Raw genomic sequence first — 27,888 nt, 5'->3', positions numbered from 1 at the left:
TCCAGGAACGCGTCTTGAGCGCTAAGCGAGGTCGTCAAGCTGTACAACATTACACGCGCAGTAGTGTGGGGGAAGTCGAAGGGAGCGGTGGCGCAGTGGTCGTCGCACGGCACAACGAACCTGCCGGCCTGGGTTTGTATCGTGGCTACGGCGAGCATCGGTAGTGAACGAAACCTGAGCCGATCGCGAGCAATCGTGATCAAATTTCGATTTAAAGCTTTCGTGACTGCAGGGATTCATCTTCTTGGTTCTTTCGGTCAAGTCACGTAGAAGGGAAATAATAAAATAATAAAAAGAAAACAAAATAATGAAGACCAGGTCTGTCGGGGAGACAGCGTCAGAGTCTGTCTCCCCGACAGACCTGGTCTTCACCTGAGGACGGCTGCTTGCGTTGTGGCCGAAACGTCGTGAGAATTACTTTATAATATTTTATTTTTATTATTTTATTATTTCCCTTCTACGTGACTTTACCGAAAGAACCAAGAAGAATAATCGCGATCAATCGCCAACCCCGCGCTAAAGCAACCCCCCGGTAGCTTGCACCGTGTGCAGAACTTCTTCCAACAGCGGACCGGCAACCGTAAAATTACCGTGATGTCACGTGACATGCAAGGCATTATGGGACAACTAATCCTAATGGCCGCTAACGCACCTTTTTTTAAATCCTTTATATTAAGTTCACTTGCTTGCTTACTTACGACCGTGCAAATCTTTCGGTCGTTTTTTAACCCACTTCCCGTGATCCAATCGAGCTGACATTTTGCACACAGACTCGTTGTGCGTGACCATTTCTTTTCCTGAAAATTTTTTCCAAAATGTTACACTTTTTAGGAAAAAATAAATTATATTTAATTACCAATTGCTTAATGGTGCCAGATAATCATCTGACCGATAGGTGGCAGCCATCTCAAGCCAGAGGACGAGAGGAATCTAGCCGCCACGCATATAAAGGATTTACAGTGAAAAACTTTGTTTTTACGGGTTAATTTTTTTACCATCAGCCCTCGAGCCAGATCAGAAATCGGTGCCACCTGAGGTGTCGTCAAATCTTTAGTTAGTGCCGCTTCATACACGGCGAATTACCCGATGACGCCGCTCGTTTCAAACGGTTTTTGCACAAGTTCGTCGTCAATTGCGCGCGTCAAGAAATTGGAACCTCCCGCTAAACGCTACGCTGCCGACAGCCCCGGGGCAGCAGGCTCGGGCCCAACAAAAAATTTGCGTGGCCTTCGCATTTCATCGTGACGCCGTGGTCAGCCGTAGTCAGCCGTGGGCAGCCGTGGGCAGCCGTGGTCAGCCGTGGTCAGCCGAGGACGTCGGTGGGCAGCTTGAAGTCGTAGAACGAGAAGAAGGAGACGTCTCCGGCATCCACCACGCCGAACACGAGAACCGTGTCGTCACTGCCGACGCCGCTGGTGGTGTCGCTGGTGGTGCCGGTGTCGCCGCCGCCGCGTCGCGCCAGGAGCTTCAGCGCCCGGAGATCGGGGACCGGGTCCTCAAAGCTGCCGGCGTTTTACACGGAGAGTGAGGGGGGGGGGGGGGGGAAACGGACGCTTTTCAATATTTCAACCTGCCAAGTTTGACACGTTTCATCTTGTTGGTTCTTTCGGTAAAGTCACGTAGAAGGGAATAATAAAATAATAAAACATAACAAAATACAATTCTCACGACGTTTCAGTGCTGCGCTCGTGGCCACTGACCAGCAGACACAGATGCGGGCGAGGGGGACGCCCGGCCTCGTCTTCTTGAAGTCTGTGTTGTCAGCCGAGAAGACGTCGTAGCTGATGGTGAAACTCGTGCCGCGTCTATCCTTCACCTCGCTCCCTTCCTCCTCCTCCTCCTCCTGCAGCAGCCTACAGTGCGGCACAGGCCGGCGAGAGACAAAGATAAAGGTTCCCCGTGTAGCCTCTAGCAGACCGATGTAGGGGCAAGTGCTGTTTAGCGAGCAGCTGCGAAGGCCGGCACGGCACGCGTGTGGTCAGCACCACGCCCGACACGCACAAAGGTGCTCACATTTATACATTACAGTAAAACCGTGGATTGTGAGTAACTTGGTCCGCGAGTGTTTTTCAAGACGAGCAGAGATTTTAAATAAATATTAATTTGATAAACGAGCGAGGTCTTGCAATACGCGTGGTACGTGTATACGCTTTGTCTGCCGAGCGTCACGTGATCACAACTGATACACGAGTGCTTTGGATTACAAACACGTTTGCGGAACGAATTATGCTCGCAATGCAAGGTTTTGCTGTATAAGGTTGCACTCAGATTTAAAGCTTTCGTGACTGCAGGGATTCATCTTCTTGGTTCTTTTGGTAAAGTCACGTAGAATGGAAATAATAAAATAATAAAAATAAAACATAATAAAATAATTCTCACGACGTTTCGGCCACAACGCAAGCAGCCGTCCTCAGGTGAAGACCAGGTCAGTTTAATTTTTATTATTTTATTACTTCCATTCTACGTGACTTTACCGAAAGAACCAAGAAGATGAATCCCTGCAGTCACGAAAGCTTTAAATCGAAGGTTGCACTCAGTACACACGAGGTGCTTTCTACAAATGAACCACATTCGTGGGAACATCACCCACTTAAATGTTGCCGTACCGCACCTTTACTCTCCACCAAAAGCGGAGAGCACGCAGGGAGGGTCAATGCCCCAAATATTGTTGACCTTGCTTTCACACGGTATGTGAGCAACATTGTGAGAGAGACATTGTTCTTCCATACCACAATACCATGCTCATCTCGTCAGGAAGCATACAACCATCGCACAAACTCTGGTAAATCCTCGCAGAGGCTTCTGGCTAAACATCGAACAAAGACGGGCAGATTCGCTTCTGCGGCCGTCTGGAACGCTCTTTTCCTTCCGATATTCGGAAGCCACTCGGAGCTGTGCGAGTTGAAATCTAATCTGACAACTAATTCCTGACAAACTGCCTTTTGTGCTTCGTTTGTTGTCCTTCCCCCGCACTTAGCGATTAGCACGTGACCAGGTATGGTGCGAAAGAAGTTCCACGCACGCACGCACGTACAAAGTGCCGCTAAGAAATTGATTCGTCGCTTTCGTGACTGCAGGAAATACTCTCCGGTTCTTTCGGTAAAGTCACGTAGAAAGAGAAAATTATTAATTTAATAATAGTGTCGTGACATAAGAAGGGAGGGGCTGCTGGGGGCTCTGGGACCCTGGGCGGGCCAGACGCTTAAACCTCTTGGCGCCAGGCGTTGGGTTCCCAGGCGGGTCAGACGCTTAAGCCGCTTGGCGCCGCCAAAGGGGGGGCTGTGTGTGCTCTGTGGGATATCTGGGGGCGCACACAACCCCACCCCTCGTTGGGGACGAGGCATAAAAGGGCAGCTCCCTGGACGATCAGGGCCAGTCGTAGCTCAAGACCCAAGACCCAAGACCAGCCATCTGAGGACCCTGGGACGCTGTGAGGGCCAGTGGTGGGACTCTGGAACTCCCGACTCTACGACCTTGTGAGGGCGAGTTCCAGAGCGTAGCCAGAGTAGAGTATCTAGGCTGTGTACCTAGGCTGTGTACCTGGGAGTTGTTACAGAGTATCAGGACTGTTGGACTGTTGGATTGCTGTTGGATTGTAATAAAGAAGTTACCTCTACAAGTGTCTCCGGAACCTGTTACAATAGCATACGACGTTTCGATTGCAACACAAGCGCATCATCATCATCACGTGTTATCTATCTCTGCTTACGTGTCTGTCTGTGTGTCTCCTGTTCTGTGTTGAATCTCTCTCTTAAATTTAGCAATCTTTGTAAGAGCGTAATCAACCAGGTCGGGTGTTGACTGTTGTATTAGCCGACTCTCTGTGTTGTATTGCATTGTAGTTCTAAGTTTACTAGGTTTTGTTTTCTCTTTCATTAGTACCCGATGATGGTTGCTTGTGTTGCAATCGAAACGTCGTGTGCTATTATTAAATTAAATGATAAAATACGACGTTTCGATTGCAACACAAGCAGTTGTTATCAGGAAGAACTACATTTGAGAGAGACAAAACACAGACGCGGAGACACACAGACAGACACATAAGCAGAGAGAGACAACACAGAGACACATAGAGACACACAGAGACACACACAGAGAGAGACACACAGAGACACAGACAGAGACAACAGAGACACACAGAGAGACACAAAGAGACGCACAGACACACAAGCAGACAGAGACAACACAGACACACAGAGAGACACATGTTCTGTGTCTCTCTCTGTGTCTCTGTGTTGTCTCTCTCAGCTTGTGTGTCTGTGTGTCTATGGTGTGTGTCTCTCTCTCTGTGTGTGTCTCTCTGTGTGTCTCTGTGTTGTCTCTCTCTGCTTGTGTGTCTGTCTGTGTGTCTCCGTGTCTGTGTTTTGTCTCTCTCTGTGTCTCTGTGTGTCTGTCTGTGTGTCTCCGTGTCTGTGTTTTGTCTCTCTCTCAAATGTAGTTCTACCTGATAATGACTGCTTGTGTTGCTATCGAAACGTCGTGTGCTATTATTTAATTGATGATTTTCTCTTTCTACGTCACTTTACCGAAAGAACCAAAGGGTAAAGTGCCGCTAAGCGAGCAGCTGCGAAGGCCGGCACGGCGTCGCGTGGTGCCGGTATGGACCGGTACCACGCTCGCAACGCACGCAACGCTCGCATCGCACGCAACGCACACAACGCTTGCAACACACGCAACGCACGCAACTCACGCAACGCACGCAACGCACGCAACTCACGCAACGCAACTGTGACGGCAGCGGTGTCCGAGTGCGTCACATCGCGGCGTCAGAGATCGCGGCGAAGTCTCCGAGAAAGATCCGCGCAGAATGTCCACTCACCGCGACGCGCCCTCCAGGATGTGCATGGGCGCCACAACGCTTATCTCCTGCAGCAACTCGGCTGTCGACACAACAACAACAACAGCAGCAGCAACAACAATTAACAACAATAACAAGCCGGCCAAAGCCAGTGGATTGAGCGAGCCTCTCCTTGTTAAGGTGGCCGCCGCTACGCCTATGCAGGGTGATTAAAAAATGTTTCAACACTCATATATGACTATAGTTTTTAATGGAAAAAATTAACCCGTAAAAACAAAGTTTTTCACTATAAATCCTTTATATGCGTGGCGGCTAGAGTCCTCTCGTCCTCTGGCTTGAGATGGCTGCCACCTATGGATCAGATGATTGCCTGCCACCATTAAGCAATTGGTAATTAAATATAATTTTTTTTTCCTAAAAAGTGTAAAATTTTGGAATTTTTTTTCACCAAAATAAATTGTAACGCACAACGAGTCTGTGTGCAAAATGTCAGCTCGATTGGATCACGGGAAGTGGGTTAATAAAAAACGACCGAAAGATTTGCACGGTCGTAAGCGCGCAAGCAAGCAAGCAAGTGAACTTAATATAAAGGATTTAAAAAGAACGGATAACACACTGTGACATGACAACAAAAGTGTGCTAATAGCTTTAAAACGTCAATGAGTCTCCACTTGTTCGCCATCGTTGTCAACGCGTCGCCTGGAATCTTCTCCCGGTGGTCTCCAGAGCCCAGAGGCATATTTCTCGTGGTGTTGTTGCAAATTCTCGGAAGTGTTCACATTTTACTGGTGGAAACCTCCTGGTTACACCGGCCCACAGGGGATTATTGTGTCCGTCGTGCAGGGAGGGGCTGGGTGGAGAGGGTGGGGGGTGGGAGGGGTGGGGCTGGGTGGGGAGGGGCTGGTCACCCCGTGGTGCCCTTATAAAACTCAACGTTTCACCTACTCACGCCGGCTTGTGCCCGCCCTCACAGTCGGGCATATTTGCGGAATACACCACGCCGCCGTTGACCCTGCAGGCCATTGACCGAGCAACCCAACGTTCCTACCAGCTCCCTCCACAGGAATGTGTTTTTGAAGCACCCTCCATCGCAAACGTTTGACGTTAAGGCTATTACGGGCGGGGGGATATCTTTGCCTTTGTGTCGTGGCGGAGATGGCAGTGCTGCTTGTGGTAATGGTAAGAGATGTGGTAGTGGTTAACGGGTGTAAGTTGATGGGTGGTGGAGGTGGCGATGGTGGAGGTGAGGGTCGGTGGGTCGCACAAATGTCGCGTAACTCCCTTCCCCACGCATGTCGAGGTGCGATAATCTCTGTCCGTACGGGATCGAGCGTTGCCCCCTCGCACACGCGTCTGTTCTCCTGTCGCCCCAGTTTCATCCCGCACGTAAACCACTCATCGTTAACTGGCCGATAACACCTCAACATGTAGAGGACCGCAGAGCTCAGGTAAATGACCACCGCGTGGCTGCTGATCTCCCCATTTCCCCGTCTGCGGTTCCTCCTACCGGCTCCTCCGAGTCGTCCTCTCTCTCTCTCCCCTCTCTACGAGAGCGTCGAGCGAATACTGTGCGCGCGTCGCGTTTCAAGTTGAAATTATCATCGTTCGTGTCGTGAAGGGTCGCGGGCCTTGCTGAACAGGCTTCGTGCCGGCCGCGGTCTTGCTGCTGCAGCTGCTGCTGCGGCCAACTTAACCGCGGCAACAGCGCTCCGTGGACGCGGTCCGGGTTCACCCAACAAGGTCGACCCGCACGCATCCACGGCGGGCCCAGCGCGCGCCGACGCGCTCCTCACCGTGGCTTCGCGCCGCCACCGCCGGATTGGTCAGGGGCTCCACGTGGTCCTGGCGCGACGGCCGCCCGTGCGGCTGCTGCCCCCACTCGGCCGCCTCTCGCCGCCCGTGCCGTCGCGCCAGCAGCTGCTTGAAGTCGGCCCAGTCTCGGCAGCGGCGCGCTTCAGGGTCGCGGTCCACGTCCCAGCGGCGGTGCGGGTTGTGCTCCTCGTAGCGCCAGCCGTGGTTCCTGGCGGCGAGACGTTAACCCCCTTATTCTTTACCACATTTCCGAAACTTTCTGCTAGTTGCAGGGTCGGGGGGGTGGGGGGGGGAGAGTCCCTGTTCAACGCTGAATCTTGGAACGTGCGAGCGGTTCGGCGTTAGTTTTATTTAGTGAGGTATAGTAGTTCTAGATTTGAAGCTTTCGTGACTGCAAGGATTCATACTCTTAGTTCTTTCGGTAAAGTCACGACTTTACCGAAAGAACTAAGAGTATAGGTATAGTAGTAGTAATAGCGTCGTTGTTTTTAAGGCGTTATTCACCGCAGAGAACCGCAGCGACACGATCGCCGTACTCAATGACAGCTGGCGCCAAACTGTGCCACGCGCCATCCCGCATGGCCTACGGGTCTCTATCTAAGTCTACAGGTCTCTGTGTAAATCTACGGGTCTCTATCTAAGTCTACGGGTCTCTGTGTGAGTCTACGGGTCTCTGTGTAAATCTACGGGTCTCTGTGTGAGTCTATGGGTCTCTGTTTGAGTCTACGGGTCTCTGTGTGAGTCTACGGGTCTCTGTGTGAGTCTACGGGTCTCTGTGTGAGTCTACGGGTCTCTGTGTAAATCTACGGGTCTCTGTGTGAGTCTACGGGTCTCTGTGTGAGTCTACGGGTCTCTGTGTAAATCTACGGGTCTCTGTGTGAGTCTACGGGCCTCTGTGTGAGTCTACGGGTCTCTGTGTGAGTCTACGGGTCTCTGTGTGAGTCTACGGGTCTCTGTGTGAGTCTACGGGTCTGTGTAAATCTACGGGTCTCTGTGTGAGTCTACGGGTCTCTGTGTGAGTCTACGGGTCTCTGTGTGAGTCTACGGGTCTCTGTGTGAGTCTACGGGTCTCTGTGTGAGTCTACGGGTCTCTATGTAAATCTACGGGTCTCTGTGTGAGTCTACGGGTCTCTGTGTGAGTCTACGGGTCTCTGTGTGAGTCTACGGGTCTCTGTGTAAATCTACGGGTCTCTATGTAAATCTACGGGTCTCTGCGTAAATCTACGGGTCTCTGTGTAAATCTACGGGTCTCTGTGTAAATCTACGGGTCTCTGTGTAAGTCTATGGATCTCCAAGCGAGTCACTGGTGACCGGGCTGACACCCATCAACTCACTGCAGTTGAGAAGCCGGTGTTACTAATGGTGGCTGTACCGGGTTCAGCGCTCTGCCCTCCGAACCAGTCGGTCGCCTCTCACCTCACCGTTACATCTTCCTCCTGCTGACGCGACTTGCTAAAGCATCCGCTTGCTACTGCAACCGTTGTCGCTGTTGCCTAATTGCTACAACAACTGCTGCGGCTACGACCGTAGTTACTACTTCTGTGACTGTACGTATGTAGAACTTCTTTCGCACCGTACTTAGCCACCCGTGCTCATCAGAGATGCAGGGGAAGGGCAACAAACGAAACCCACTGCCTCTAACACATTGTCCTGCGGAGGGAGCTGGTAGGAACGTTGGGTTGCTTGGTCAATGCCCTGCAGGGTCAACGGCGGCGTGGTGTATTCCGCAAATATGGCCAACTGTGAGGGTGGGCACAAGCCGGCGTGAGTAGGTTAAACGTTGAGTTTTATAAGGGCACCACGGGGTGACCAGCCCCTCCCCACCTAGCCCCACCCTCCCCACCCACCACCCAGCCCCACCCTCCCCACCCAGCCCCTCCCCACCCAGCCCCTCCCCACCCTCCCCACCCAGCCCCTCCCCACCCTCCCCTTCCCACCCTCCCCTCCCCACCCTCCCCACCCAGCCCCACCCTCCCCTCTCCACCCTCCCCACCCCATTTTTGGATGCACGACGGACACAATAATCCCCTGTGGGCTGGTGTAACCAGGAGGTTCCCAACCAGTATAACTGCTTCTGTTGCAACTTCTGCTGCTGCTGCTACTAACACTGCCTACGCTGCTACAGATGCTGCCGACATCCCTTCCGCCGTTAGCCACAAGCCGACGCCGCCACCATCGCCGCCACCTCCGCCACCTCTCTCTGTGCAGATTGATCCGTCCTGCCCAGCGGCCCTCGTCGGAGCGGCGCCCGGCGGTCCCCGGCGGCACCAGGTGGCCGGGCAGCTCCCGCAGGCTCGTCGCGCAGTCGTCGGGCGCCACGTTCGGGAACCGCGCCATCGCGAAGTCCCAGCGGCAGGAGCGGACGCGACGGTGGTGGCGCCCGTCCACCGCGCTCGGCGACCCCGACACCGGCAAGGCCGGGGAGAAGCCGAAACCCCGGCAAGGCGGCGCCGCTGGTTGCTCCTCCTCTGCCGGTGCCGGTGAAGAGCCAGCGTCGGGCTCCTCCGGGCTCGAGTGCCGGTGAGCGGCGGCAGCGTCGGTGTCAGCGGCGGAGCAGCGCTCTCTCTTGCTGTCCGCCCTGCGTGCCCACGGGGGGAGGGGGCGGCCGGCCGCGGAAACTTTACCAAGCAAAGGGAACGCAGTCGAATGATCCGCATTTAGAATCGACGTCACGTGTTAGAAGAGTTTTTGCCTGCTGCTGTAGATTTACACACGATGATGGTGATGAGCCGCTTCTTGTTCAGCTATCATGTGTGATAGGTTGCTTCTGAGAAAGAGCGATACAGCACAGCGAACCTTACCTGGTAAAATAGAAAGTTACAAATAATTTCGATTTAAAGCTTTCGTGACTGCAGGGATTCATCTTCTTGGTTCTTTCGGTAAAGTCACGTAGAAGGGAAGTAATAAAATAATAAAAATAAAACATAATCAAATAATTCTCACGACGTTTCGGCCACAACGCAAGCAGCCGTCCTCAGGTGGAGACCAGGTGTGTCGAGAAGACAGAACTGTTCAGACGCTGTCTCCTCGACAGACCTGGTCTTCACCTGAGGATGGCTGCTTGCGTTGTGGCCGAAACGTCGTGAGAATTATTTTATTACGTTTTATTTTTATTATTTTATTACTTCCCTTCTACGTGACTTTACCGAAAGAACCAAGAAGATGAGTTTTAAACATACTTTAGGTGACGGCTTCAAAGCAATGACGGGCTGCGGTCAACAGGCCGTCGGCGCAAGGTGCTGTTAACGAGAACCCATCAAGGTCGGCACGGCACACGGGGGCGTCGGTGGCCACTCGCGTGACGTCAGTCCGTACGTGGTGAGTACGTGGTGAGTACGCGGTGAGTACGCGGTGAGTACGTGGTGAGTACGTGGCATCATAGCGTGTCTCCGCTCGTTCACCGCGTGCGACGACAGCGGCGCGGATCAGCTTCTGCAGTGGAAAAACCAAGCTGGGCTCCTCCTGACCTGGGCCGGCTTGGCACGGCTCCGATATACAGTGGAAAAAAATTAACCCGTAAAAACTAAGTTTTTCACTATAAATCCTTTATATGCGTGGTGGCTAGAGTCCTCTCGTCCTCTGGCTTGAGATGGATGCCACCTATGGGTCAGATGATTGCCTGCCACCATTAAGCAATTGGTAATTAAATATAATTTTTTTGTCCTAAAAAGTGTAAAATTTTGGAGAAAAAAAATTTCACGAACATTAATTGTCTCGCACAACGAGTCTGTGTGCAAAATGTCAGCTCGATTGGATCACGGGAAGTGGGTTAAAAAACGACCGAAAGATTTGCACGGTCGTAAGCAAGCAAGCACGCAAGCACGCAAGCGAACTTAATATAAAGGCTTTAATAAGTATAACCAGTAAAAACAAAGTTTTTCACTATAAATCCTTTATATGCGTGGCGGCTATAATCCTCTCGTCCTCTGGCTTGAGATGGCTGCCACCTATGGGTCAGATGATTGCATTGCACCATTAAGCAATTGGTAATTAAATATATTTTTGTCCTAAAAAGTGTAACATTATGGAAAAAAATATATCACGAACATTAATTGTCACGCACAACGAGTCTGTGTGCAAAATGTCAGCTCGATTGGATCACGGGAAGTGGGTTAAAAAACGACCGAAAGATTTGCACGGTCTTAAGCACGCAAGCAAGCAAACTTAATATAAAGGATTTAAAAAGCAACATAGGCCAGCGTGCAAACTAACACACACACACCCACATCACTCACTCTGGGTGTTCACCGCTGCACTTCCGCTTGTGCCGTTTCTCTCCCCGGGAGACCGGCTCACTCGGCTGCTGCTCGTTCCTCGCTGGGACGTTCCTGCACAAGCAGCAGCACCGCCCAGACAAAGGTCCCCCGCATAGCCTTGAACAGACTGTTAGGGCAAGGGCTGTTAGCGAGTTGCACTTGGGAAGGGCGGCACCACGGGAGACGAGTGGATGGTGGGGTTGTCAGCACCACGCCCGGCTGCCTTTGTCTCCCCAGTGGTGATGTTTTTACACGCAGCACCAGATAATCGTCAAAGGTGTTGGTGGCCGTGAGCGGGAGTCGAACTCAGGTCGCCGGGTTTGTAGTGCAGAGCGCTAACCACTCCCCGACACCAGCATCACCGCACACGCATGTACAAAGACAAAGATCCCCCGTAAAGCCTTAACAGACTGTAGGGGCAAGTGCTGTTAGCGAGCACCTATGAAGGCCGGAACGGTACACGAGGGGGTGGGTGGCCAGCACCACGCCCGCCTTTGTTTCCCCAGTGCCGATGTTTACACACCGCACCAGGTACTCATTTAAGGCTGAGTCGACCTAGGGGAGGCCCGGGACCGGTTCAAATAATCGTGTTAGCTGTGAGCGGGAATCGAACCCGGGTCGCCAGGTTCATAGCGCAGCGCTAACCGCTACACTACCGCTCCCCACACGCATGTACACACACACACAAGTACACGCGTGTACACACACCTGCATTAGCACCGTTGGTTTAGGTACGGTGCCAATGAAGTTCAACGTATACACGTGCATCTCATTCATAATAACACGCTCGCTCACTCACTCGGGTCTGAAGCGCGTGACCACATAGCCCAGCCTCTTGAGATGGGCGTACACCTACAGAGGCGATTGGTGAGTGGGGGGGTAGACACAGAGGGACAGCCGGTGTTAGCACTCGCGACCAAGTCAACAGACAAAATCTCCAGATCCAAAATGTATTATTGGGGTGCCACGGTGGCTAGGAGATGTTAACTACCTCGCCTGGTATACAGGAGGTCGTGGGTTCAATCCCGACGCCTGACGCCTGCTGCTGTATATTTGGAATTTACGTGTCTCTCTCTCATCATCATCATCATCACGGTGGCTAGGAGATGTCGACTACCTCGCCTGGTGTACAGGAGGTCGTGGGTTCAATCCCGACCCCTGACGCCTGCTGCTGTATATTTGGAGTTTGCGTGTCTCTCTCTCTCATCATCATCACGGTGGCTAGGAGATGTTAACTACCTCGCCTGGTGTGCAGGAGGTCGTGGGTTTGATCCTGACCCTGATGCCTGCTGCTGTATATTTGGAGTTTGCGTGTCTCTCTCTCATCGTCATCCTTTTCCAACAGATCTGCCCAGGTGGCTACCTGTCAGCAAGAGCGAGCGGCTCGCAATCGAAGGCTCGCCGGGTTCAAATCCACGTTGGGGGTTGACTTGGTTCCATCATCCCTCCGAGTGCGTTAAAATAGGTACCGCTTTGCAAGCAATTTTTTTACGTAAATTTGGGCCGGACCACTACAATGCGGCCTTAGGTGAAAGAAAAAAAACCCGATTTGGCCACGAATGATAACATCGGCCGTCACAAACCATACCTCTCCATAACAAAGGCTCAGCCTTTTGTTATGCAGTCTATTCTTAGTCTTAAGCCTCACCTTACCATATTAATAAAAAGCTGTGCCGTACTTGGCCCTTCCCCCCTCTCCAACCATTATATAAACGGAGTGGTAGCTCTTGTAATCTCTCATTTACTTGATACAGCTATCGTGGCTGTGACGGTTCCACCTGAAGACGGAAGCTTGTGTTGCCTCCGAAACGTGGTGATTTTTATTATATTTTACTTTTATTAATTTTAATTTTTTACCTACGTGACTTTACCGAAAAAACCTAAGAATATGAATCCTTGCAGTCACGAAAGCTTCAAATCTAGAATATATTAAACCGCACGCGCGCCGAGCGATGATCCACCGGGGTTCGTGACGCACCTGATACTGGTGGAGCGAGAGGCCTTCGGTAGCGAGGGCCAGCTCATGGCCTTCCTGTATGGACAGCGGAAGCCCTCGCACCCTCAGCTCTATAGAGCCCTGCGCGCACACGAGATGGAAAGTCGTCACACCGGGTCACGATCGGCAATCCGCTGCTGGATGAAAGGCCTCCTCCCCCCCCAAGAACGTCGCCAGCTCTCACGGGCCTCGCAAGGAAACAATCCGACGTTACATCCGTGCTGTGCGGTGAACTTCTTTCGCACGCCGTACGTAATCGGAGGTGCGGGGGCAGGGACGACGAACTAAACACGAAGGGCAGTTGTGTTTCGCTTTGTTGTCCTGAACAATCATTGGGCGCGGCGTGCAGCGTGGAACGAGTTAATTTCTATTTGAATGGGGAGGAGTAAATTGGTAAACGCGGAATGACAGAGCGTGGTGGTGGTGGTGGTGGTCGTGGTGGTAGTGGTGGTGGTGGTAGTAGTAGTGGTGGTGGTAGTAGTGGTGGTAGTTGTGGTGGTGGTAGTTGTGGTGGTAGTGGTGGTAGTAGTGGTGGTGGTAGTAGTGGTGGTAGTAGTAGTGGTGTTAGTAGTGGTGGTGGTAGTGGTGGTGGTAGTAGTGGTGGTGGTAGTAGTGGTGGTAGTAGTGGTGGTGGTAGTAGTGGTGGTGGTGGTAGTAGTGGTGGTGGTGGTAGTGGTGGTGGTAGTGGTAGTAGTGGTGGTAGTAGTGGTGGTAGTGGTAGTAGTGGTGGTGGTAGTGGTGGTGGTAGTAGTGGTGGTAGTGGTAGTAGTGGTGATGCTAGTGATAGTAGTGGTGGTAGTAGTGGTGGTAGTGATAGTAGTGGTGGTAGTGGTGGTAGTAGTGGTAGTAGTGGTGGTCGTGGTGGTCATGGTGATAGTAGTGGTAGTAGTGGTGGTGGTCATGGTTTTAGTGGTGGTAGTAGTGGTAGTAGTGGTGGTAGTGGTGGTGGTAGTGGTGGTAGTGGTGGTAGTGGTAGTAGTGGTGGTAGTAGTGGTAGTAGTGGTGGTCGTGGTGGTCATGGTGGTAGTAGTGGTAGTAGTGGTGGTGGTCATGGTGTTAGTGGTGGTAGTAGTGGTAGTAGTGGTGTTAGTGGTGGTAGTGGTGGTAGTGGTAGTAGTGGTAGTAGTGGTGGTAGTAGTGGTAGTAGTGGTGGTCGTGGTGGTCATGGTGGTAGTAGTAGTGGTAGTAGTAGTGGTAGTAGTGGTGGTAGTAGTGGTGGTAGTAGTGGTGGTAGTGGTGGTAGTGGTAGTAGTAGTGGTGGTAGTGGTGGTAGTGGTAGTAGTAGTGGTGGTAGTGGTGGTAGTGGTAGTAGTAGTGGTGGTAGTGGTAGTAGTGGTAGTAGTAGTAGTGGTGGTAGTAGTAGTGGTGGTAGTAGTAGTGGTAGTAGTGGTAGTAGTAGTGGTAGTAGTAGTGGTAGTGGTGGTAGTGGTAGTAGTGGTAGTAGGTGGTAGTAGTTAGTGGTAGTAGGGTAGTGGGTAGTAGTAGTGGTAAGTTAGGTGGTCGTAGTCGTGGTAGTAGTGGTAGTAGTAGGTATTAGTGGTAGTTAGTAGTGGTAGTAGTAGTGGTAGTAGTAGTGGTAGTAGTTAGTGGTCCCGTAGTAGCTGGTAGTAGTGGTGAGTAGTAGTAGTGGTAGTAGGTCGTGTAGTAGTGTATTAGTGGTAGTAGTGGTAGTAGTGGTAGTCGTGGTAGTAGTAGTGGTCGTAGTGGTCGTAGTGTGGTAGTAGTTTTGGTAGTAGTAGTTGCTAGTGGTACTAGTTGTCGGTCAAGAGAAGCCGGAGGAAACCCGGGCACACACAACGAACCAAAAACGGGCAAGCGCATTTCGGAGGCAGGACGCACGGTGGGCGATGAACCACCGGTGGGTGTGAAACAAACACTGCAGCCACAGAACACCGCAAAGTCCCGAGACGCCGCGGCTGAGAAACACCGCGGCTACAATCCGGCGCACCCGCGACCGCGCTCACTCACACACTCTAGCAGGTAGAGGGCCTCCTCTGGGTAGAGCAGCTGCCTGCCGTTCACCATATGGCCCATCGTCTGCCAGAACTTGCCCTGCGTGGGAGGGGAGGGAGGGAGGGAGGGGAGGGGAGGAGAGGGAGGTCAGGCAGGTGCCTTCGCCGCTATGGTGCTGGTAGCGCAGCAGCAGGGGGATCTGGTGATGGGTTTTTGAGGGTGATTTGTGTTTCTTGTTGGTGTCTATGAACACAGTAACACACAATGGGACTAATGTTACACGGGAAACTCGCGTTAAATCTTTGAAAGAAAAAAATACAAACAAACGACATGATGAACGAAGTAAAGTGCCGAAAGACTGAGCATCTTTCTCGTCTGATCGTTAAAGAAAAAAGGGAAAAAAAGGAGGGAGGGGAGGGAGGGAGGGGACGGGAGGGAGAGAGGGAGAGAGGGAGGGAGGGAGGGATGGGAGGGGAGGGGGAGGAGAAGGGAGGGAGGCATTCGGTTAAACTCATGCAAACTTGAGGTCCCATCCCCCCACCCCGGAGCTGATTTTACTCTGCAGGGAATGTAAATATTTTGCTTTGGGATTCCTCGTTGTGAGTGTGGTTTTTGTTGTTGCTCTGATTGCTTAACTTAATTTCAGTGTTTTTTGTTTTTTTTTATTTGCAATTTTGGTCTCTTGAGTTGTTGAAAAACTCGCTCACTCGCTCACCTCTCTCGCCATCTCACTCACTCACGAATCCACTCACCTACCGACTCAGCCACTCACCCACCCACACATCTACTCGCACACGCATTCACACATCGAAACAATCACCCACCCGCCCATCGACGCACAGATTCACCCAAACGCCCACGCACCCACCCGCCCGCCCAACCACCCACCAGGCAAATTAGACTCTATCCTGGTCTCCTAAGTTCTCATCTGGTTACACAAAATCAACTTGACATTTGAACCACTGCTATGTGACTGCATGGATTGTATACACATTATTGTAAATGGTTCCAAATATTTGCCAATATTCCCCCAAAAATATTCGCAAATGACCCAATTGGCATCTACAAAGTAAGCATCATCCCCTGACGGTGTAAACCTGGCAGGGCTCTCTGTAACAAATATATGAAGGCTAATTTAACCAAATTTAGAAAACACAATTACAGCACAACCTCCGTTATCCGACATCCATGGGGAATGGATGGTGCCGGATATTCAAATATGCCGGTTATCTGAGAGTCATTCATACTTATCGTTCACCAAATCTAAAAAAACTTTTCAAGAAACTCAAACTTACATTTTAACTATGATATAAGAAATATATGATGTAAGAAATAATACTGGTAGGAACCTCCTGGTTCCACCAGCCCACAGGGGATTATTGTGTCCATCCGTCCGTCGTGCAGAGAGGGGCTGGGTGGGGAGGGGAGGGTGGGGAGGGGCTGGGTGGTTAACGAGGGCATTCCAGATGGCGTAGTGCCAGATGAGAGGGCTTTTGCTGTGCGCATGGATCCCTGTACACGGGCGAAAGTTCGGAGTGATACACTCATGAATGGCTCAGCACGGGACCTCAACTCACAGGTTTAGACTTCAACTCCACTTTCTCTTCTTCCGCAATCCATTCGGTCTGCACCAGATTCCCGCTGTTGCACAGCACAATACAGCTTGCTGCACAGCACAATACAGCTTGCAGCTCAAGACAGCCGTAGCACACATCAACGTCGTCGTCATCATCGTCGTCATCACCAACATCAGAATCGTTATTATCGCCACCGTAATTATCATCTTCATTACCACCACCACCTCCATCATCATCGCAACTATGATTATCGTCGTAGTCAACCAAGAAAAGCAGGATAAATTGCCGTGCAGAACAGAACACACAAATATTTACACCATTGGAACCTCATTTGCCAGTAGAAAAATATAATTGTTTTTTTACCCTTTTATCTGGCAACAAAACTGACACCTTTTTTACAAGGAGTCATGTTTGCACATGGTGTTGGACCAGATGACGCCAAAAGGCGCACGACGTCATCTGGTCCAACACCATGTGAGACTAGGCTCTAAGGAAAGCTGTCTCGGGTGTGGACCAATCAACTTCAAGGACAGTGCATACATTATCAGAGTTGTGTTTTTTGTTTGCATTCCGACTGCAGGTATTGTGGTCTATGCAAACATGACTCCTTGTATAATAATACTACTCTCATTTTTTATCGCGTCATTCATGCTAACAGCATCCCATAACGCTGTACATTCATTATATAAGAGGACCAAATGCCACATGAAAACTGTTGTGCACACTTTTGTGGATTTGCTCTCCGACACAACGGTAGGCTGAAGTGGTAACTGATTGACGCGTTTTGTTTACCGTGACAAACATTACTGGCCGTGTCGGGTGGTGGAGGGGTTACGACACATTTATACTCTTTGGTTCTTTCGGTAAAGTCACGTGGGTATAAAATAAAATAGATCACGACGTTTTGGGCGCAACACAAGCATCCGTCATCAGGTGGGAAAGCCATGGTCTGCTGCTGATGCAGATTGTTTTAAAAGGTCTGAAATGGGTGTAGCCCAAGGGTTGTAAAAAAGTGGCCGGGGCTAGCTTCAATTCAAGATTGACACATTTATACTTGCACGATCTAACCCAAAAACATTTATTATGATTCATGAATGCACTGATTAACCATGTCTTTTTTCATAGTATGTGTTTATGTTGTTAGCATCTTTGTATATTCACATCCATTGTTTAAATAATTACAAAGTAAATTTTTTTGGGTGAAAATGGTGACTTTTGATGCTAGCGGAATGCTTTTAACGTGCATTTCCTATACTTGCTTAACGACTGGTTACGTGGAACCAATTACAGTCGTTAAAAGGGGGTTCCACTCCATTTGGTGACATTTACTCAATGGGAAGGTTATTTTGTGGGCTCTATGGGAGTCTACTGTGGTGGCCTTGTCTGGCACAGTAGGGGGTACAGCTGGTGGTGCATCTACCGGTCATCTCAGTCAGCCAACCCATGGCACCTGCTGGGTCTGTCCCGTGACCTCCTGCACCTAGCCTGGCACAGTAGGGGGGTACAGCTGGTGGTGCATCTACCAGTGGTCATCTCAGTCAGCCAACCCATGGCACCTGCTGGGTCTGTCCTGCGACCTCCTGCACCTAGCCTGGCACAGTAGCGGGGTACAGCTGGTAATGCATCTACCAGTGGTCATCTCAGTCGGCCAACCCATGGCACCTGCTGGGTCTGTCCCGCGACCTCCTGCACCTAGCCTGGCACAGTAGGGGGGTACAGCTGGTGGTGCATCTACCGGTCATCTCAGTCAGCCAACCCATGGCACCTGCTGGGTCTGTCCTGTGACCTCCTGCACCTAGCCTGGCACAGTAGGGGGTACAGCTGGTGATGCATCTATAAGTGGTCATCTCAGTCAGCCAACCCATGGCACCTGCTGGGTCTGTTCCAAGACCTCCTGCACCTAGCCTGGCACAGTAGGGGGGTACAGCTGGTGGTGCATCTACCAGTGGTCATCTCAGTCAGCCAACCCATGGCACCTGCTGGGTCTGTCCCGCGACCTCCTGCACCTAGCCTGGCACAGTAGGGGGACACAGCTGGTGGTGCATCTACCGGTCATCTCAGTCAGACAACCCATGGCACCTGCTGGGTCTGTCCCGCGACCTCCTGCACCTAGCCTGGCACAGTAGGGGGGTACAGCTGGTGGTGCATCTACCAGTGGTCATCTCAGTCAGCCAACCCATGGCACCTGCTGGGTCTGTCCCGTGACCTCCTGCACCTAGCCTGGCACAGTAGGGGGTACAGCTGGTGATGCATCTATAAGTGGTCATCTCAGTCAGCCAACCCATGGCACCTGCTGGGTCTGTTCCAAGACCTCCTGCACCTAGCCTGGCACAGTAGGGGGGTACAGCTGGTGGTGCATCTACCAGTGGTCATCTCAGTCAGCCAACCCATGGCACCTGCTGGGTCTGTCCCGCGACCTCCTGCACCTAGCCTGGCACAGTAGGGGGGTACAGCTGGTGGTGCATCTACCGGTCATCTCAGTCAGCCAACCCATGGCACCTGCTGGGTCTGTCCCGCGACCTCCTGCACCTAGCCTGGCACAGTAGGGGGTACAGCTGGTGATGCATCTATAAGTGGTCATCTCAGTCAGCCAACCCATGGCACCTGCTGGGTCTGTTCCAAGACCTCCTGCACCTAGCCTGGCACAGTAGGGGGGGTACAGCTGGTGATGCATCTACCGGTCATCTCAGTCAGCCAACCCATGGCACCTGCTGGGTCTGTCCCGTGACCTCCTGCACCTAGCCTGGCACAGTAGGGGGGTACAGCTGGTGGTGCATCTACCGGTCATCTCAGTCAGCCAACCCATGGCACCTGCTGGGTCTGTCCTGTGACCTCCTGCACCTAGCCTGGCACAGTAGGGGGTACAGCTGGTGATGCATCTATAAGTGGTCATCTCAGTCAGCCAACCCATGGCACCTGCTGGGTCTGTTCCAAGACCTCCTGCACCTAGCCTGGCACAGTAGGGGGGGTACAGCTGGTGATGCATCTACCGGTCATCTCAGTCAGCCAACCCATGGCACCTGCTGGGTCTGTCCCGTGACCTCCTGCACCTAGCCTGGCACAGTAGGGGGGTACAGCTGGTGGTGCATCTACCGGTCATCTCAGTCAGCCAACCCATGGCACCTGCTGGGTCTGTCCTGTGACCTCCTGCACCTAGCCTGGCACAGTAGGGGGTACAGCTGGTGATGCATCTATAAGTGGTCATCTCAGTCAGCCAACCCATGGCACCTGCTGGGTCTGTTCCAAGACCTCCTGCACCTAGCCTGGCACAGTAGGGGGGGTACAGCTGGTGATGCATCTACCGGTCATCTCAGTCAGCCGACCCATGGCACCTGCTGGGTCTGTCCTGTGACCTCCTGCACCTAGCCTGGCACAGTAGGGGGTACAGCTGGTGATGCATCTATAAGTGGTCATCTCAGTCAGCCAACCCATGGCACCTGCTGGGTCTGTTCCAAGACCTCCTGCACCTAGCCTGGCACAGTAGGGGGGGTACAGCTGGTGATGCATCTACCGGTCATCTCAGTCAGCCGACCCATGGCACCTGCTGGGTCTGTCCCGTGACCTCCTGCACCTAGCCTGGCACAGTAGGGGGGTACAGCTGGTGGTGCATCTACCGGTCATCTCAGTCAGCCGACCCATGGCACCTGCTGGGTCTGTCCTGTGACCTCCTGCACCTAGCCTGGCACAGTAGGGGGTACAGCTGGTGATGCATCTATAAGTGGTCATCTCAGTCAGCCAACCCATGGCACCTGCTGGGTCTGTTCCAAGACCTCCTGCACCTAGCCTGGCACAGTAGGGGGGGTACAGCTGGTGATGCATCTACCGGTCATCTCAGTCAGCCGACCCATGGCACCTGCTGGGTCTGTCCCGTGACCTCCTGCACCTAGCCTGGCACAGTAGGGGGGTACAGCTGGTGGTGCATCTACCGGTCATCTCAGTCATCCGACCCATGGCACCTGCTGGGTCTGTCCTGTGACCTCCTGCACCTAGCCTGGCACAGTAGGGGGTACAGCTGGTGATGCATCTATAAGTGGTCATCTCAGTCAGCCGACCCATGGCACCTGCTGGGTCTGTTCCAAGACCTCCTGCACCTAGCCTGGCACAGTAGGGGGGGTACAGCTGGTGATGCATCTACCGGTCATCTCAGTCAGCCAACCCATGGCACCTGCTGGGTCTGTCCCGTGACCTCCTGCACCTAGCCTGGCACAGTAGGGGGGGTACAGCTGGTGATGCATCTACCGGTCATCTCAGTCATCTGACCCATGGCACCTGCTGGGTCTGTCCTGTGACCTCCTGCACCTAGCCTGGCACAGTAGGGGGTACAGCTGGTGATGCATCTATAAGTGGTCATCTCAGTCAGCCGACCCATGGCACCTGCTGGGTCTGTCCTGTGACCTCCTGCACCTAGCCTGGCACAGTAGGGGGTACAGCTGGTGATGCATCTATAAGTGGTCATCTCAGTCAGCCGACCCATGGCACCTGCTGGGTCTGTTCCAAGACCTCCTGCACCTAGCCTGGCACAGTAGGGGGGGTACAGCTGGTGATGCATCTACCGGTCATCTCAGTCAGCCGACCCATGGCACCTGCTGGGTCTGTCCCGTGACCTCCTGCACCTAGCCTGGCACAGTAGGGGGGTACAGCTGGTGGTGCATCTACCGGTCATCTCAGTCATCCGACCCATGGCACCTGCTGGGTCTGTCCTGTGACCTCCTGCACCTAGCCTGGCACAGTAGGGGGTACAGCTGGTGATGCATCTATAAGTGGTCATCTCAGTCAGCCAACCCATGGCACCTGCTGGGTCTGTTCCAAGACCTCCTGCACCTAGCCTGGCACAGTAGGGGGGGTACAGCTGGTGATGCATCTACCGGTCATCTCAGTCAGCCGACCCATGGCACCTGCTGGGTCTGTCCCGCGACCTCCTGCACCTAGCCTGGCACAGTAGGGGGGTACAGCTGGTGGTGCATCTACCGGTCATCTCAGTCAGCCAACCCATGGCACCTGCTGGGTCTGTCCTGTGACCTCCTGCACCTAGCCTGGCACAGTAGGGGGGGTACAGCTGGTGGTGCATCTACCGGTCATCTCAGTCAGCCAACCCATGGCACCTGCTGGGTCTGTTCCAAGACCTCCTGCACCTAGCCTGGCACAGTAGGGGGGGTACAGCTGGTGATGCATCTACCGGTCATCTCAGTCAGCCGACCCATGGCACCTGCTGGGTCTGTTCCAAGACCTCCTGCACCTAGCCTGGCACAGTAGGGGGGGTACAGCTGGTGATGCATCTACCGGTCATCTCAGTCAGCCGACCCATGGCACCTGCTGGGTCTGTTCCAAGACCTCCTGCACCTAGCCTGGCACAGTAGGGGGGGTACAGCTGGTGGTGCATCTACCGGTCATCTCAGTCAGCCGACCCATGGCACCTGCTGGGTCTGTCCCGTGACCTCCTGCACCTAGCCTGGCACAGTAGGGGGGTACAGCTGGTGGTGCATCTACCGGTCATCTCAGTCATCCGACCCATGGCACCTGCTGGGTCTGTCCTGTGACCTCCTGCACCTAGCCTGGCACAGTAGGGGGGTACAGCTGGTGATGCATCTACCGGTCATCTCAGTCAGCCGACCCATGGCACCTGCTGGGTCTGTCCCGTGACCTCCTGCACCTAGCCTGGCACAGTAGGGGGGTACAGCTGGTGGTGCATCTACCGGTCATCTCAGTCAGCCAACCCATGGCACCTGCTGGGTCTGTCCCGTGAACTCCTGCACCTAGCCTGGCACAGAAGGGGGTACAGCTGGTGATGCATCTATAAGTGGTCATCTCAGTCAGCCGACCCATGGCACCTGCTGGGTCTGTCCCGTGACCTCCTGCACCTAGCCTGGCACAGTAGGGGGGTACAGCTGGTGGTGCATCTACCGGTCATCTCAGTCATCCGACCCATGGCACCTGCTGGGTCTGTCCTGTGACCTCCTGCACCTAGCCTGGCACAGTAGGGGGTACAGCTGGTGATGCATCTATAAGTGGTCATCTCAGTCAGCCGACCCATGGCACCTGCTGGGTCTGTTCCAAGACCTCCTGCACCTAGCCTGGCACAGTAGGGGGTACAGCTGGTGATGCATCTATAAGTGGTCATCTCAGTCAGCCGACCCATGGCACCTGCTGGGTCTGTTCCAAGACCTCCTGCACCTAGCCTGGCACAGTAGGGGGGGTACAGCTGGTGATGCATCTATAAGTGGTCATCTCAGTCAGCCGACCCATGGCACCTGCTGGGTCTGTCCCGCGACCTCCTGCACCTAGCCTGGCACAGTAGGGGGGTACAGCTGGTGGTGCATCTACCGGTCATCTCAGTCATCCGACCCATGGCACCTGCTGGGTCTGTCCTGTGACCTCCTGCACCTAGCCTGGCACAGTAGGGGGGTACAGCTGGTGATGCATCTACCGGTCATCTCAGTCAGCCGACCCATGGCACCTGCTGGGTCTGTCCCGTGACCTCCTGCACCTAGCCTGGCACAGTAGGGGGGTACAGCTGGTGGTGCATCTACCGGTCATCTCAGTCAGCCAACCCATGGCACCTGCTGGGTCTGTCCCGTGAACTCCTGCACCTAGCCTGGCACAGAAGGGGGTACAGCTGGTGATGCATCTATAAGTGGTCATCTCAGTCAGCCGACCCATGGCACCTGCTGGGTCTGTCCCGTGACCTCCTGCACCTAGCCTGGCACAGTAGGGGGGTACAGCTGGTGGTGCATCTACCGGTCATCTCAGTCATCCGACCCATGGCACCTGCTGGGTCTGTCCTGTGACCTCCTGCACCTAGCCTGGCACAGTAGGGGGTACAGCTGGTGATGCATCTATAAGTGGTCATCTCAGTCAGCCGACCCATGGCACCTGCTGGGTCTGTTCCAAGACCTCCTGCACCTAGCCTGGCACAGTAGGGGGTACAGCTGGTGATGCATCTATAAGTGGTCATCTCAGTCAGCCGACCCATGGCACCTGCTGGGTCTGTTCCAAGACCTCCTGCACCTAGCCTGGCACAGTAGGGGGGGTACAGCTGGTGATGCATCTATAAGTGGTCATCTCAGTCAGCCGACCCATGGCACCTGCTGGGTCTGTCCCGCGACCTCCTGCACCTAGCCTGGCACAGTAGGGGGGTACAGCTGGTGGTGCATCTACCGGTCATCTCAGTCATCTGACCCATGGCACCTGCTGGGTCTGTCCCGCGACCTCCTCCTGTCAGCGAGCCTTCGACAACTCAACGCGATAGCCTCAAAGAACATCTGCGCCCTGGCAAAGGCGCGGTGACTTAGTGGCGAGTGACGGCTATCGGCATTGGCCTTGGCTGGGACGTACAGTCTCTCCACGCGTTCCTCGCCAAGCAGTTGCCAGTGCTCCTCCATGCAGCGCTGCAGTTGATCCCTCTGAGCAGCCGAGCCGTCTGGGGTGAAGTCTTTCTGGCCGTGGGCTCGCTGCGGCAGGCGGTGGCAGCGGGAGCGAGCCGCCACCAGCTCCCACGTGCTGCGGTACAAAACATCCAGAGCCCCAGAGAGGGTGCCTGTCAACCCCTTATCAAAACCACTACCTTATCACAGACCGATTCAGATCTTGTTGGTCACCCAGTGTCCTTATACATCTCAACGTTCATCCTATAAAGTCCCGTCACACGGGAGAAACGCAACAAATACACAATAACCACTAGTACACTCACCCCTAGGACACTCACCACTACACACCTGTCAACAGCCTTATCAGTGCCCCTACCTTATCACAGACCGATTCAGGCATTGTTGGTCACACGGGAGAAACACAACAAATACACAATAACCATTAGGACACTTACCACTAGTATACTCATTCCTACACTCACCACTACATACCTGTCAACCCCTTATTAGTGCCCCTACCTTATGACAGACCGATTCAGGCATTGTTGGTCACACAGTGTCCTTATACATCTCAACGTTCATCCTATAGAGTCCCATCACAAGGGAGAAACACAAACAAATAGACAAAAAACATGTTGTTGTCCCTATTGAAACGGCGTACGAACCTGAAAACTCAATTTCCCTGTACAAGAATAAAGACTAAACCGGATGGATTGACAGGTTTTAGAGAAACATTAGCGAATCATCAGAATCTGTATTTATACTGTGCTGGATGAATCCGATGAGCTCTAAAGCGCTTTTTCGCGGGTAAGAACGTTACAACAAACAGTATAACACATGATAGTAGTTGCAAAGTACAAGAGTAAAACAAATCACCCAAACATATACACACAAATACAACTAAACCATCCCCATCCTATTCGATTTAAAGCTTTCGTGACTGCAGGGATTCATCTTCTTGGTTCTTTCGGTAAAGTCACGTAGAAGGGAAATAATAAAATAATAAAAATAAAACATAATAAAATAATTCTCACGACGTTTCGGCCACAACGCAAGCAGCCGTCCTCAGGTGAAGAACAGGTCTGTCGAGAAGACAGCGTCTGAATGTTCTTCACCTGAGGACGGCTGCTTGCGTTGTGGCCGAAACGTCGTGAGAATTATTTTATTGTGTTTTATTTTTATTATTTCCATTCTACGTCGTGAGAATTATATAATTATGTTTTATATTTTTATTATTTTATTATTTCCCTTCTACGTGACTTTACCGAAAGAACCAAGAAGATGAATCCCTGCAGTCACGAAAGCTTTAAATCGAAAGATAGTGTGGGGGTTACTTTCAAGAACGCCTGCCTTGTCAGCGTGGATAAGTAGACCAAGGTACCATCTCTTTCTCTCACATCTTAAAAACGTCGCCGCTTTAAGATGTTCCCCGTTCGTATTGTGTTTGTTGCGCTTGCACCCGACTTAAGGGCTATACTTAAATAATTGAATAATTGAAATAAACTCTCTCGCTTGGCGCACCTCTCCATAACAAAGGCTCAGTCATTTATTCTAGATTTGAAGCTTTCGTGACTGCAAGGATTCATATTCTTAGGGTTTTTCGGTAAAGTCACGTAGGTGAAAAATTAAAATTAATTAATAAAAATAAAATAAAAATCACGACGTTTCGGAGGCAACACAAGCTTCCGTCTTCAGGTGGAACCGTCACAGCCACGACACCTGTATCAAGTAAAAAATGAATAAAAATAAAATAAAAGTCACGACGTTTCGGAGGCAACACAAGCTTCCGTCTTCAGGTGGAACCGTCACAGCCACGACACCTGTATCAAGTAAAAAATAAATAAAAATAAAATAAAAGTCACGACGTTTCGGAGGCAACGCAAGCTACCGTCTTCAGGTGGAACCGTCACAGCACGATTGCTGTATCAAGTAAAAAATGAATAAAAATAAAATAAAAGTCACGACGTTTCGGAGGCAACGCAAGCTACCGTCTTCAGGTGGAACCGTCACAGCCACGACACCTGTATCAAGTAAAAAATAAATAAAAAAAAAATAAAAGTCACGACGTTTCGGAGGCAACGCAAGCTACCGTCTTCAGGTGGAACCGTCACAGCACGATTGCTGTATCAAGTAAAAAATGAATAAAAATAAAATAAAAGTCACGACGTTTCGGAGGCAACGCAAGCTACCGTCTTCAGGTGGAACCGTCACAGCCACGACACCTGTATCAAGTAAAAAATAAATAAAAATAAAATAAAAGTCACGACGTTTCGGAGGCAACGCAAGCTACCGTCTTCAGGTGGAACCGTCACAGCACGATTGCTGTATCAAGTAAAAAATGAATAAAAATAAAATAAAAGTCACGACGTTTCGGAGGCAACGCAAGCTACCGTCTTCAGGTGGAACCGTCACAGCACGATTGCTGTATCAAGTAAAAAATGAATAAAAATAAAATAAAAGTCACGACGTTTCGGGGGCAACGCAAGCTACCGTCTTCAGGTGGAACCGTCACAGCACGATTGCTGTATCAAGTAAAAAATGAATAAAAATAAAATAAAAGTCACGACGTTTCGGGGGCAACGCAAGCTACCGTCTTCAGGTGGAACCGTCACAGCCACGACAGCTGTATCAAGTAAATGAGAGATTGCAGGAGCTACCACTCCGTTTATATAATGTTTGGAGGTGGTGGGGCAAGGGCCAAATACAGCACACTTTTTATTCATATGGTAAGGTGAGGCTTAAGAGGGTGAGCCTTTGTTGTGGAGAGGTACGGTTGTGACTCAACCTGTGACAAGGAGACAACCACTAATTCTAGATGTGAAGCTTTCGTGACTGCAAGGATTCATATTCTTAGGTTTTTTTCGGTAAAGTCACGTAGGTAAAACATTAAAATTAATAAAAAATAAAATAAAGATCACGACAACCACTAAACTCAGTCTTTTGTTATGCAGTCTATTCTTAGTCTTAAGCCTCACCTTACCATATTAATAAAAAGTGTGCTGTATTTGGCCCTTCCCCACTCTTCAAACATTATATATACGCAGTGGTAGCTCTTGTAATCTCTCATTCACTTGATACAGCTATCGTGCTGTGACGGTTCCACCTGAAGACGGAGGCTTGTGTTGCCTCCGAAACGTCGTGATTTTTATTTTATTTTTATTTATTTAAATTTTTTACTTGATGCAGCAACCGTGCTGTGACGGTTCCACCTGAAGACGGAGGCTTGTGTTGCCTCCGAAACGTCGTGATTTTTATTTTATTTTTATTTATTTAAATTTTTTACTTGATGCAGCAATCGTGCTGTGACGGTTCCACCTGAAGACGGAGGCTTGTGTTGCCTCCGAAACGTCGTGACTTTTTTTCGATTTGAAGCTTTCGTGACTGCAGGGATTCATCTTCTTGGTTCTTTCGATAAAGTCACGTAGAAGGAAAGTAATAAAATAACAAAAATAAAACATAATAAATTAATTAAATTTTGATTTAAAGCTTTCGTGACTGCAGGGATTCATCTTATTGGTTCTTTCGGTAAAGTCACGTAGAAGGGAAGTAATAAAATAATAACAATTAAACATAATAAAATAATTCTCACGACGTTTCGGCTACAACGCAAGCAGCCGTCTTATTATGTTCACCTGAAGACGGCTGCTTGCGTTGTAGCCGAAACGTCGTGAGAATTATTTTATTATGTTTTATTTTTATTATTTTATTACTTCCCTTGTCGTGACTTTTATTTTATTTTACTTTCAATTAAATTTAACTTTTTTTTACCTAACGTGACTTTACCACAAAAAAACAATCTAAGAGAACATGAATCTTTGCTGCAGTCACGCAAGCTTCACATCTCGAATGGGTGCCCTTTCTGCGTGCTGTTCACTCACGCCAATGTGTGGGTCGTCCGCGCGGCGACCTCCTCCTTTTCTTCTTCGTCCATCGCTTCTCTGAGGAGGAGGGCTTCTTGGTTTCTTGAAGGAATCCGAAGTTTGTCGTCGTTGTCGTTGTTGTTGTTTGAAGCGGGAAGAAATCAACGTCCCTTGTCGAAATCGTCGCCTTCCGACTAATCTTGAGGCCTTTCTTTCCGCGGCGGGGAACGCGTGCGCGGTGACGTCACGACGCAGCCTGTACGTCATTACGT

The 27,888-nt window shown here is 51.5% G+C and overlaps 1 protein-coding gene across 1 annotated transcript; it reads right to left on the bottom strand.

Moving 5' to 3' along the window:
* Positions 1 to 364: 364 nt before the first annotated feature.
* Positions 365 to 27,888, bottom strand: TSEN54 (tRNA splicing endonuclease subunit 54). Its single transcript, XM_061577114.1, has 12 exons — positions 27,635 to 27,888; positions 23,725 to 23,889; positions 16,393 to 16,456; positions 14,831 to 14,914; positions 12,845 to 12,943; positions 11,666 to 11,718; positions 10,846 to 10,938; positions 8,805 to 9,188; positions 6,592 to 6,818; positions 4,820 to 4,880; positions 1,701 to 1,853; positions 365 to 1,502 (listed from the first exon to the last, which is right to left on the bottom strand). Exons 1-12 carry the CDS (start codon positions 27,685 to 27,687, stop codon positions 1,304 to 1,306), a joined length of 1,635 nt encoding a protein of 544 aa, XP_061433098.1. The 5' UTR covers positions 27,688 to 27,888; the 3' UTR covers positions 365 to 1,303.

The sequence above is a fragment of the Lethenteron reissneri genome, chromosome 63, assembly GCF_015708825.2.
Source record: "Lethenteron reissneri isolate LAM-NWPU_2019-01 chromosome 63, ASM1570882v1, whole genome shotgun sequence".
NCBI lineage: Eukaryota > Metazoa > Chordata > Hyperoartia > Petromyzontiformes > Petromyzontidae > Lethenteron > Lethenteron reissneri.
This window is presented reverse-complemented; position numbering and strand designations above follow the sequence as displayed.

Coding starts and splice junctions, on each gene's coding strand:
- TSEN54 (XM_061577114.1), bottom strand. CDS start 27,687: ATGGACGAAGAAGAAAAGGAGGAGGTCGCCGCGCGGACGACCCACACA. Junction 23,890..27,634: donor CGGACGACCCACACATTGGC/GTGAGTGAACAG, acceptor TTTGTACCGCAG/CACGTGGGAGCTGGTGGCGG. Junction 16,457..23,724: donor GAGGAACGCGTGGAGAGACT/GTACGTCCCAGC, acceptor GCTGTGCAACAG/CGGGAATCTGGTGCAGACCG.